The sequence below is a fragment of the Pseudophryne corroboree genome, chromosome 9 (assembly GCF_028390025.1).
Source record: "Pseudophryne corroboree isolate aPseCor3 chromosome 9, aPseCor3.hap2, whole genome shotgun sequence".
Lineage (NCBI taxonomy): Eukaryota > Metazoa > Chordata > Amphibia > Anura > Myobatrachidae > Pseudophryne > Pseudophryne corroboree.
In genome coordinates, this window is record NC_086452.1 from 382,463,667 (window position 1) to 382,477,040 (window position 13,374).

Sequence of the window (13,374 nt, forward strand, 5' to 3'; positions counted from 1 at the left end):
GGGGAGATTCCATTAGCCATGAGGTGTCCATTGGGAGTTTGCACACTAATATAATGCACAGATGCGTATCACGCAGGGGCCTGATTCAGAGATGTACGCTAGTTTGATTTCTACGCCATTGGCCGAGGTTTTTATTACGGGGCATAGGTATGAATCCTATGGCGCATGCGTCCCGATGCCTTTGAAATATTGCTCACAGAGTGGATTAGGACAGAGAGCGTCAGGGACCGTTTGTGTGTGGTAACTGAAGGAAGGGGGGGGGGGGGGGGTAGAAAAACGCAGGCATGTTAGTGGCGTGTCGGAGCTAGTGACTGCAGTTCTGTATGCAGTTTCCAGCATCTTCGTTCCGTCGGCGATTCTGAATACTCAGAGGACTGACAATGGACTGATCCGCAACCGATGCGGTCTTTGTACGCAGCCGCTTAGATTTGCAAAGTTGCCAGTGGTCGTCTTAATAGAAATCCTGGCAGCTGCGACATCTGCATATTTTCGCACAGTATCTGCGTTCAAACTCCTCAGTCGCAAAGGGACTAGCATACATCTCTGAATCAGGCCCAAGGTTAAAATGGTACCCCAGGCTTCATGGAACCTCACACAATAGGGGGAATCCAAATTGATGCAAGCAGCCTGCACCTGTAAGTCCAGCTGTATGACGCACTTACGGTACTGTAGGAAACACTAATTCTTGTGCGCAGCCCTAAAATGGTGCAAGTCCATGCCCTAGAAGGAGGTCACATGGGGAGCGAGTTCGGGGTGCCATTGCAGCATTTACATGCCATCGCAATGGAAATTCGCACCTATTTGGCTTCCCCCCATGCGTTTGCTGAAGTTTTATTACAAAATTACAGATGACTGTAAACATGGCGCAATTTGCAGATAAAATCCAAATAAAATCCAATGAATACAGTTCACCTCCTTCAGCAATATCTTTAAGTTTGGGATTAAGAAAGAACAGTCAGCAAAAGCGAGTGTGAAAACGATTCATTAGCGTTAGCTGTTCAGACCGATGCCTTCAGTCACTCAATCTTTAATTAGCCTTTCGTTTTGTTCTGATATTCTCAAAAGCAAACTGACATTTTCTTATATTTTCACAGACAATCAAAATCCTTTTACAAAACCCCAGAGACCTCTCTGGAATCAATTATCCTACTCTATGCACTCAGGCCAGGCAATTACGTTTGACAGTCATTGGGCTCCAAAGCTGTATTGAATCTGAGGGTTTTGATAACAATTTCCTCCTACCCCTGCTATTTCCACTCAAGACACCTGCTGGGACAATAGCGTCCTCACAGAGTGCTGCCCCATTATCACTTGTAGTGTTGTACAGTAAATTGCACATCTCTGATGCAGTCTGTAGACCAGAGGGAAGACAGCTGTTGTGTAGGACTGGGTTGGGTATGGGATCCCGGCGGTCGGAATCCCGGCGGTCAAAATACCGACGCCGGAATCCCGGCCGTCAGAATGCCGGCAGGGGGGCGCTATACTCACCGCGCTGCGGGCTCGGTGGCTCGCTTTGCTCACCACAGGTTCTATTCCCACTCCATGGGTGTCATGGACACCCAGGAGTGGGAATAGTTGTGGCGGCGCTGCCGGCATTCTGGTGGTCGGGATTCCGGCGTCAGTATTTTAACCATCGGGATTCAGACCGCCGGGATTCCAACTACATCCCGTAGGACTTCTCTGAAGAGACACCACCATCAGACTCCTGGTTTGGGGGACATTGTTTACCTATTGACCAGATCATTCTGAAAAGATCTGTCCTTTGTCAGGCAAGTTGGGCATTTCTGACTGAATTAGCCAAAAATGTATTTGTGAACAAAAATATCCAGTCCACGCATTACAACTGTTACTGGGTTTGAATGGTCAGGTTCTAGGTATTTGGTTGCCTGATGACTGAATTGACACGTATGTGTGGTCATTGTCTAACCACACTGCATTGGGCCCTGGTTCAACGAGTTACTATGGCAGCATCCTTGGCAACTGAAAGAGTATGAATATTCTGAAAGGAGGAGTTGGCTGAAAGTACCCAGACTTAGAACTTCTTGCTACAAGCAGAGTAGACACACTTGTATATGGTCACCTCATATTGTGCCTACAAACAAAAACAAGATTTTGTTTTGTGAGATGACGGCAGCTAAGACTAGGTGACCCTAAACAGAAACATTTGGGACGCGGGGTTCAGACCCACATTCGCAAGCCTTTGGCACACACATGAATACTGAGTGTGACACCGCAGCACACCTCCATCTCATGTCACGCTGTGAAGGTGGGGGGTGGAGTTACAGAGCATACCCTCCAACACGATCCTTTCCATTAGGAACAAGGGGGCAGATGGTAGATTTATTAAGCCTGGTGAAGTGATAAAGTGGAAGGTGATAACACACCAGCCAATCAGCTCATAACTGCCATGTTACAGGCTGGGTTTGAAAAATGACAGTTAGGAGCTGACTGGCTGGTGTGTTACCACCATTCACTTTATCACTTCACCAGGCTTAATAAATCTGCCCCAAGATGCTTTGTTCCTGGACTTCCTTGACAGTGGCAGTGGCAGAGGTGGTGCTGCAGCGCAGACCAATATTGAAATAGTGGAGCCACACCAACTGCCAGTGAGTCCCAGCCGTTGATGTTTGGCAGTGTTTGGGGGGGGCAGTTGGTGTGGCTCTCCTATATGAATTTTGGTCTGCGCTGCAGCACTACCTCCGCAACTGCCACTGATAAGGAAGTCAAGGAACAAAGCATCTTGGCCCAAATGTATTAAGCCGTAACAAGAGATAAAGGAGAGACGCATAAGGAGTGATAAATGACCAGCCAATCAGCTCCTAACTGTCATTTTTCAAACACAGCCTGTGACATGGCAGTTAGGAAGCTGATTGACTGGTACTTTACTGTATCTCTCTTTATCCATCTAAAAATGTATCTCTTGTTAAGGCTTAATACATTTGGGCCCTTGTTCCTAATGGTATGGGTTATGCTGGAGGGCATGAGAGAGTACCACTTCCTTACCTTTCCTCCTTGAGGAACACAGCAGCCCATGGGCAGAACAGTATTCAGAGAGCAGTACTGTCCAGCCGTGGGTGGCTGCAGAGCATCTTGTAATAAGACGTGATTTTTACACAGAAATGTCCACAGTATCGGCTTTCAATGGGAACATAGGGGGATATTCAGTAAGGATTGCAGATTCTGCTAAAAAAGCTATCTATCGCATGCTGGGGGGGCGCCCATCGCAGGGCAAGGCCACCGAGCATGCTGAATGGCCCATCCAGTGGCTGCGACCGCAAATTAATTGCGGTCGCAGCAACTGTGGACGATCCCCTGCAGCCGCAGCAAGGCTGTGTATGCAGGCGTTCCTCCATTTTTCCCATTAGAGCGGCTTCGTGTGACATCACATTGGCCGGGTGTGCATGCGCTGGCCGGGACCTGTGCATGCGCATTGACGCTACCAGAGGGAAAATTGTGGTTGCATCACTTAGCGACCTGTATAATCCCTGTAGTGCAGAATCCTATTAATGCATTGTGTAGGAAAGCGTATTTATAAAGATTATTCAGGCAGTGTAATGTGAACATTGAAATGTACAACAGTGACAAAACTGACTAGCCCAATATCCCGCTCAGGATTAGGACAAAAACGAGAAGCATTTTATTATGAAACTGAAACAGTAATATAAGTAAAAGAGGTGATTCTAAAATAATAATAATAATAGACAACACTAGATAAAAAAGTGCAGTTTTTAAAGTGATTTTGCACTTTCATGCATTTAAAAATAAAGTATAAATTGCACATGTTAACAACTCAACAGAAACACGTCTTGCAAGAAATTAAACCTGTTTTCAATGAGTACAAACAGTTTACAAATACAGAAGAATTGCAGGAAAAATAAGTTTTAAATCCAAAATATTAAGTCTGCTTAAATTTCCATTCTGACACTGCACACTAATCCTTTTACCGGCCACCCGGCTGACTCATCTCATTTAATGTATGATTAATGTGCTACATTGAAATTTTACTTTGGATATGAAATAAATAAAGTACTTTGGAATACAGCAGAAACCATTAACATTTTAACCTTCACTTGTCACATTAAAATTCTGAAAATTCCGCATTGAAGATCTAGCAGAACCAAAGGTTTGAACCCCATCCCAGGACTGTATTTACCTTATAGTCAAAACAGACACATTCTCAGATAAGGACTCACTCCTGCCAGTCCACTTGACACTGCCTTCCTGCTCTTATCCTTACCCAGCACTCTATCCTCCTTGCTCACTGGGCCTAATTTAGCCCCTGATGTAGTGCTGATTCAGTCACTACTGACCAATGTTCTCAGGACAGTGCATGTGCCTTAGCCGCAGTGCGCATGTGTCATGATGGTGCTGTGGCTATGGTCGAAGTGCCTTGTTCGCCACAGCCTAGGGATGCTCAGATGCCCGATGCTGCGACCGATGGTTGCGATGTTGATCTCACCTATAGGACTTCTCCCATGCTGCTCATTAACATCTGGAATGCCCTTTCACGCCCAATCAGACTTTCCTTCCAACATTTAAAATTGCCCTTAAAACGTGTTTTTGCATTGAAGCCAACCCTTCCTCTTAATCTTAAGCCTCTACATTCCCCAACTCTGTTCCCTTCACCACCGTTAGCCACTGTGAGGGAGATGACAAGTACTAAGTTGATTCCGAGTTGATCGCTCGCTAGCTACTTTTAGCAGCCGTGCAAACGCATAGTCGCCACCCACGGGGGAGTGTATTTTCGCTTTGCAAGTGTGCGATCGCATGTGTAGCCGAGCGGTACAAAAACATTTTGTGCAAAACAAGACCAGCCCTGTAGTTACTTATCCTGTGCGATGATTCCAGCGACGGAGGTCCCGGAATTGACGTCAGATACCCGCCCTGCAAAAACTTGGACACGCCTGCGTTTTCCCTACCACTCCCAGAAAACGGTCAGTTGACACCCATACACGCCCTCTTCCTGTCAATCTACTTGCGATCGGCTGTGTGAATGGATTAGTCACTAGAAGCTTTGCACAGCAATGATGCTGTTTGTACTCGTACGACGCGCGTTCGCATTGCGGTGCATGCGCAGTTTTGCCATTTTTTAACCTGATCGCTGCGCTGCGAAAATTGGCAGCGTGCGATCAACTCGGAATGACCCCTTAAGCCTTGAAAAGTGATTCATTTCACAGTGATAAAGTACCAGCCAATCAGCTCCTAACTGCCATGTTACTGGCTGGGTTTGAAAAATGCTGGTACTTTATCACCTTGAAAATGTATCACTTTTCAAGGCTTAGAACATCTGGCCCTCTGAGTTGATCCTACTCTGATAACGAGTCTGTCATAAATAAAATCCCATCAAGCTGGCCAATGCTGGTGCTAGGTGTTCAACTTATAGGGGCAGAAAGCCATGTGGCTCATTTGTAAAGATGGCTTCCTCAGCAATTGCTGCCCAATGATAAGCATTGCTGGTCACATTTGAACACTTCTACTATTAAACCAATATCCCCTATATTTTACCTATATAACCATTTTACTGGTCTCCATCCCACAGAACTCCCACCATTCATACAGTAATATTTGGAGTCCTGCATTCAAATATGGGGGGGAGGGCAATGCTATTACAGACTATGTATACCATTTTCAATAAAATACTTTTATGTTGTTGGATTCTGTTCTTAGCAGGAGAGGAGAGAGCCGAAGCTATAGAGCAGGCCTGGGCAACCTGTGGCTCTCCAGCTGTTGTAAAATTACACATTCCTGCCACAGTTTTAGCATTCCTTAATGACAAAACTGGGGCATGTTATGCTGAAACTTGTAGTTTCTCAACAGCTGAACAGCATACTTGCCTACTATCCCGGAATGGCCATCGGGCTACTGAAAATCAGGTGGCACTCCCGGCCTACTTTAAAAAAAGAGGACAAGTCTCCCGAAGTGGCCTCCACTTGACTGCACCCCCCTTCACTGCCTCACAATTCCCCTCCTCGCACAGCCATCCACTTACCCGGTGAGAGGGCAACAGGATGACGCAATTCACTGTGAATCGTGTCATCGTAGCCAGCAATTATGCCGGAGAGCCACAGGTTGGCCAGGCCTGCTGTAGAGACTCCTGTTTTTAAACTTTGCGGAATGCTGCAAAAGGTACACGTTAGAGGCAGAAGCTCTATGTCAGTGCAGACACCCTTCCAAATAACCAAAACGGTGGATGAAGCATGGAACAGACCCAACACCAATGCATTATACTATTATTGTAACAATAAGGGTTATGGGCCCTACACACATACCGATCCGCCGCCGAGCTGCCCGATGGTGAAGTTTCTTCACTCCCCCCGTCACCCGGCTCCATAGCAGTGCAGGCAAATATGGACGAGATTGTACATATTGGCCTGCATGCACAGGCGACGGGGCACCAGTGATGAATGAGCGCAGGGCCGCGCATCGTTCATCGCTGGTGCCTCCACACTGAAAGATATGAATGGTATCTTGTTCATTAATGAACGAGATCGTTCATATCTTTCAGTATTATCGCCCAGTGTGTAGGGCCCATTAGTTATTTAGTTAGTGATTTGTTTGAAGGCTAAACTTGCTGCACAAGGCTGCAGAACATATGTAAATGATTGCAGTACCAGAGTACAGACAGCAGTTTTTACTGCTTGTTATATAATGGTTATCCAACTAGGAGTCAGTTCCATGCAAATCAGTAAGCGTCTCCGGACTTGCAGATTTTTGTTCGGAAACCCAAATTATGCTGCAACATTGTGTACTACAGTAGACGTATTTCATCCACTTTACCGTTTAATATGTTACTCTTTAATAAATAAACAAGGCCTATCGATTCCTTTATCATAGTAATCTTTGCTCCCAACATAGCCCAATGCCAACAGTTATTCCCTGTTTAGCAAAATGGATTGTAGAACAGATGTAACTTACTAAATAAGTATACATTTATCACTCCTACAAGTTTTGTAGCCTCTTACATAGTTTTACAGGTTTTTTTTAAAGTTTTAGTTGTCCTTTAATGTCTCTTCTCATATACGAACAGGCAGAGTCTTTTTACACCACTATAAAAAAATACATAATCTTTGTCACACATAGTAATAACTCCTGGGTCTTCTGAAGATGGCCAATAAACACCTAGGGAACCATGTAATTTAGTGTTAAACTGTCAACAGCTAACACGTTTTCAAAGGTGTTTTTTAACAATCACAGGGTACGTCTGTAGTGAAAGCCAGGTTATCCTGCATTCCTAACATTAGATCACGATTTTTCAAGGTGACCTGTAAGCAAAGATAGTACAAAATTAAAACTACAGTTCCATGAGCCAATCTGAGAGTCCTGGGAGGAGTGAAATCCACAATTTCCTATTTCACTAAAATTAGCTAAAACCCTGTCCAACCAACTCCTCCCAATTGAAGAAAATAGGAGCCAATTCTAAAAATACAGACATTTAAGATGCTACACAAAGAACACTGCCAAATCTCTGAAATGTAGCAAATGAAACTACTGTACATGTACAACTTTCACGACATTACCCAGTGAGTTTTTTCTATGAAAAAAGTTCTGGTACTCACTTCAAGTTCCAAGTTGATACAAGAGTTATGGGGGTAATTCAGAGTTGATCGCAGCAGCAGATTTGTTAGCAGTTGGGCAAAACCATGTGCACTGCAGAGGAGGCAGATATAACATGTGCAGAGAGAGTAATAGGCCCTACACACTGGCCGACAATCTCCAAAGATATGAACGATCTCGTTCATTACTGAACGAGATAACGTTCATATCTTTGAGTGTGGAGTCACCAGCGATGAACGATGCGCGGCCCCGCGCTCGTTCATCGCTGGTTCCCCGTCGGCTGTGCATGCAGGCCAATATGGACGATCTCGTCCATATTTGCATGCACTTCAATGGAGCCGGGTGACGGGGGGGTGAAGAAACTTCACTCCCCCGTCACTGCCCCCCCGCCGCCGAGTCGCCCGTATCCGCCGTCGGGCAGCTCGGCGGCGGATCTATTAATGTGTAGGGCCCTTTAGATTTGGGTGGGTTATTTTGTTTCTGTGCAGGGCAAATACTGGCTGGTTTATATTTACACTGCAATTTAGATTGCAGATTTAACACGCCACACCCAAATCTAACTCTCTCTGCACATGTTATATCTACCTCCCCTGCAATGCACATGGTTTTGCCCAACTGCTAACAAAGTTCCTGCTACGATCAACTTAGAATTACCCCCATGGTTTTCCCCAACTGCTAACAAGTTTTCTGTTGCGATCAACTCGGAATTAGGGGGTATGTTGGGTACACAATGGACTGAGATTACAGCAAAACTGCGCCGCTATATCTTCAGAAGTATTGGCTATCAGTCGTGCTGCACAGACTTATTGGGTGTATACACCCGGCAACCCATTAGCAATATATCGGCCGTCCGCTCGAAACGCCTGATGTATCGCCCACTGTGTTCCCAGCTTTATAATAGTTTACACACTCCGGACACCTTGGGTGCAAACGTCGCACCCAAACAAAGCAAGTGAAACTAAGGGGCATGACGAGAAAATAGTTATTTGAGCGCCCAAACAGCTGAATTTTCGCACATTTCAGCTCGTCACCTCAGGAGACAGTGAGCTGAAACTCTGGCACTGGAACGAAGCAACAATTGCAATGCTTCGTCGGGTGCCTACTAATTGGCACGGCCCAAAAAAAACAGATTAAATCGCCCCCTAAAAGTTTATATATAGATAATATGTTGAAATTAAAAATTATGTAATTATTTTAATAGAAATTATTCTTTATGATACAGGCAGAGGCGTGATGGCACTGGTATCCGTTCACATGGTCGACCATGTTATGGTCGACAGTCATTAGGTCGACCAATAGTGTCCATGTCGACCATGTCGACATTGACATGGTCGACATGGACACATGGTCGACACATGAAAATGGTCGACACATGAAAAGGTCGACATGAGTTTTTTAACTTTTTTTTCTTTTGGGGAACTTTTTCATACTTTACGATCCATGTGGACTACGATTGGAACGGTAATCTGTGCCGAGCGAAGCGAAGGCACCATGCCCGAAGCATGGCGAGCGAACGCGGTGCACTAATTGGGGTTCCCAGTCACTTTACGAAAAAAACGACACCAAAAAAAGTAAAAAAACTCATGTCGACCTTTTCATGTGTCGACCTTTCATGTGTCCATGTCAATGTCGACCTAATGACTGTCGACCATAACATGGTCGACCATTCATACCGGAACCGATGGCACTGGAAAGGAAGCACATACTGCAGTTTCTTTCTAAAGATCTTACTTTACCTTTTTTTTTTTTTTTTTTTTGCAAGAACCTTTAAATATCAACAGCGGTCTGCTAGTATTGAGTGAGAGAGATGAGTTTGCTATTGAGAGAACTTCTAAAGACTAGTTACATCACAGTGGGCAGGACCCAGCGGTTCCGGACTGTAATTGTACTCCAATGTCATTGTTTTAATTCTTATTTTAATTAAGGAATGCATGTGCAACAGTAGGTGATGTGTAAGCTGTGTCCTAACCTCAGCCTCCGTGTCACTGCAAACCTGAAATTGAAAATATGTAGAAACTATAAAACCATATAACCCAGGATGATAGATAGATAGATAGATAGATAGATAGATAGATAGATAGATAGATAGATAGATATCTTAAAATATTGGCCCAAGTAATGTCAGTCTTTGCATAGTTGAAGCTGCCAGGACGATTCCTTAGTGGAGCAGGACACGTGTTCTGCAGAAAGCCGCTTTCCAGCAACCCAGTGTATAAATAGACACATCCTGGGGTAGAACTCTGAAAGTCAGGGACTGTTGGTAAATAGATTTTCTAGTGTACTGGAACTCCCCCTGCAATTCAGGAACTGCTGGCAGCTGTGTATGCTTTCTTGTCTTATCCTGATCACCACAGTAGTTATATGAGGTCCTGGCAAAGGCTTAGTACACTGGTCACAGCAGGTCAGGTAACAGTTTAGTGGCACAATTTGTCATTATTCAGGAGCATTGTGAAAGAAATCTGACTCCAGTCCTCAGATCACCTCTCTCTATCAGATGCCTGGGCCATTTTTACAATGCACATGACTTGTAACATTTGATAACCACACATGCACAACAACTGCCGCTATCTGACATGCAGTAAAGCTGACCAATGTCTCTGCTATGAAAACTTGGCATCACAGTCCAGTTAGGGCTGCCCTCCACATACAGTACTGACCATGGGGCGGGCTGGGATCACTGACCTGACATGGTGAGATTATGCTGCAGCCTCTCAAGGATATAATAATTTGCAATACAATCTTACAAGGAGAACTTCCTTGTTTGGGTGTCTGTCTGTCCCTCCCATGGTGAGTGTCAGTGACAGCAGCAAGAAACCAACCCCAGCAGAGGACTTGCTTCAGGTTACACCCAGAGAACCCTCCTCCTCCTCCTCCTTTGGCTGCAAGGCTTAAGGTGGAACTGGATCTCTGCTGGCAGCTTCCTTCCTGTGCACTGCAGCAGGCACCAACTTCCAAATTCACTGAGCCTTAACCCCTTGGCTTCCTGCAGTTCTCAGCCCAAGTGGCTCTGCGTTATCGGAATTACACTTTTATTTCTAGTGCCAATGCAAAAGTTTTTTATTTTAACATAAGGGAAAAATGAGCAGATCCTAAACCTACAAAGCATCCTAAAACTTTTCTTTTTTTTTTAAATGTCAAAACCACAAAAATAGAAGGCACTGTACCTGGCACAGTGGGAGAGGTATCAAACATTCTAAAGAGTCAGAAGTGGATAACTGGAGAATATATTGGGCAGTATTCAATTGTTTGAAAAGTCACTTGGGTGTCTGCTTATTCCTATCTGTTAAGGGCCATACACACTAGAACAGGGGTGGCCAGCCCGCGGCTCTCGAGCCGCATGCGGCTCAGCCGGCTCCTGGCCACCGCTGCCCTGGCCTCCCCTTCTCCCGTGCTGCTGCTGTCTGTGAGGGGAGGAGAGCGCAGCGTGCGCCTCTCCTGCCCCTCACTCTCCAGCGCTGGTCCGTGAGCCAATCAGAGCTCACGGACCGGCAGCTAAGGCTGCCGGACCGCGAGCTTTGATTGGCTCACGGACAGGCGCCTAGAAGAGAGACACAGCCGCCGGAGAGTGAGGGGTAGGAGAGGCGCACGCTGCGCTCTCCTCCCCTCACAGACAGCAGCCACACGGTGAGCAGCACGGGTGGGGGGGGGGTCGTCGTCATGTATAGCTGGCACTGGGGGCATTGCTGGCACTGGGGAGTCATGTATAGCTGGCACTGGGGGCATTGCTGGTACTGGGGAGTCGTGTATATCTGGCACTGGGGGGCATATCTGGCACTGTGGGGACATATATATCTGGCACTTGGGGGACATATCTGGCACTGTAGGGACACTGGCATTGGGGGCATAGCTGGCACTGTGGGGACATGTATATCTGGCACTAGGGGCATAGCTGGCACTGTGGGGACAAATATATCTGTCACTGTGGGCATAGCTGGCACTGTGGGGACAAGTATATCTGGCACTGGGGGCATATCTGGCACTGTGGGGACACTGCATTGGGGCATCGCTGGCACTTTGGGGACATATATATCTGGCACTAGGGGCATAGCTGGCACTGTGGGGACATATATATCTGGCACTGGGGGCATATCTGGCACTGGGGGGAAATGTGTATCTGGCACTGTGAGGCATATATGTATCTGGCGCTGTGGGGACATATGTGTATGTGGCACTGTGGGGACATATGTTTCTGGGAGTGTGGAGGCACCCATTTTTTGAAATTTTTATATGTATGTGGCACTGTACTGGGGCATTATATGTATTTGGCACTGTACAACATGACTAAAAACGGAGTTATGACAGAAGGTCATACTCCTATAAACGTCATAACGAAAGGTGTGCGCACAAATTGGGGTGTGACTTTGTGAAAATTAGGCCATGCCCCCATTTTTGAGCGCGCGCGAAGGCGCGCGCATGATACTGGCTCTTGCCCTTGACTACAGATCTTTCCTGGCTCTTTGACTCTGACTGGTTGGCCACCCCTGCACTAGAAGATAATTTTGAAAGATGTGAAAGATATATCGTTCACATCGTCTAGTGAGTATGGCCCTCCAATCAACGATGCGGTTGGCCGTGCTGCATGCTCAATGTGAGCAATGTCACTTGTGACATCGCTCATCACGGCATGTGTGTACGGAGCCGCTCAGAGCGATGTCCACAATGTGACATTGCTCACATCCGCTCCAGCGGCTCCGTCCCCGCAGCAGCTCCCTCCCCTCCAGCGGCTTCCCTCCCCGCAGCGGCTCCCTCCCCTCCAGCGGCTTCATATCTGAGCGGCTGACGGGAGCCGCTCACCGCTCAGAGCGTCTCCCCTCCAGCGGCTTCATTGTAGCTGAGCCACTGACGGGAGCCGCTGGAGGGGAGACGCTGACCGCTCAGCGTTTCAGTCCACTGCCCCACCAATGTACCCACTGCTCCACCAATGAAGTTATAAACCCACTGTGCCACCAACCCACTGTGCCCCAACTTAATATAAAATTAATTACAATGTGTTTAATTATATAGAGAGAGAGAGAGAGACGTGGAATTTATCGGCACTCCCCAACATTGAACCCATTATAATGAATTTTTAATTAAGTTGGTGGTACAGTGGAAATTGGTGGGGCAGTGGGTGAAAAAAACTTAATTGGTTCCCCCTTCTACAGCCCTGCCTACACACCCAGAAATGTCTCCCCAACATTAAAATATGTAAAAAAAAAAAAAAAAAAAAGGTGCCAATTCCAAAGATATTTTTCGTCTTTCAACTTGTTTGAAAAATTGCTTAGTGTGTACACTCAATTTCGTTTGTCAGGGCTCTGGGAAGCTCAAGGGAGATTACTCATCGTCCACAATGTTCATCTCTCACATTGGTCATGTCTTCTAGTGTGTAGGGCCCTTTAGATAGGAAAAAATAGATACCCAACCGACTTTTCAAACAATTGAATATCCCCCAATGTGTTCTATCTGCATGGCTAAAGGGCCGTACACATTTAGCGATCCGCCGCCGAGCTGCCCGACGGCGGATACGGCTGACCCGGCGACGGGGGGGCAGTGACGGGGGAGTGAAGTTTCTTCACTCCCCCCGTCACCCGGCTCCACAGAAGTGCAGGCAAATATGGACGAGATCGTCCATATTGGCCTGCATGCACAGCCGACGTGGCACCAGCGATGAACGAGCGCGGGGCCACACATCGTTCATCGCTGGTGCTTCCACACTGAAAGATATGAACGGTATCTCGTTCATTAATGAATGAGATTGTTCATATCTTTCAGTCAGATCGCCCAGTGTGTAGGGCCTATCATCTAGCATACTATACTAAATGTATTGAAGATTATTGTAAT

At 46.4% G+C, this 13,374-nt stretch overlaps 1 protein-coding gene across 2 annotated transcripts in view; it reads right to left on the minus strand.

The window, feature by feature from the left end:
- The window catches only part of CARD19 (caspase recruitment domain family member 19), an 87,780-nt gene that overhangs the window by 39,359 nt on the left and 35,047 nt on the right, over positions 1-13,374 (minus strand). Inside the window, exon 1 of one of the 2 annotated variants that reach the window (XM_063940798.1) lies at positions 10,237-10,367. The exons of the other annotated variant lie outside the window; for it this stretch is intronic. Within the exon in view, the coding sequence (XP_063796868.1) occupies positions 10,237-10,243 (7 nt within the window). The 5' untranslated portion in view covers positions 10,244-10,367. Of the gene's footprint in view, positions 1-10,236; positions 10,368-13,374 lie in introns of those variants that run through there. 2 annotated transcript variants of the gene reach the window in all.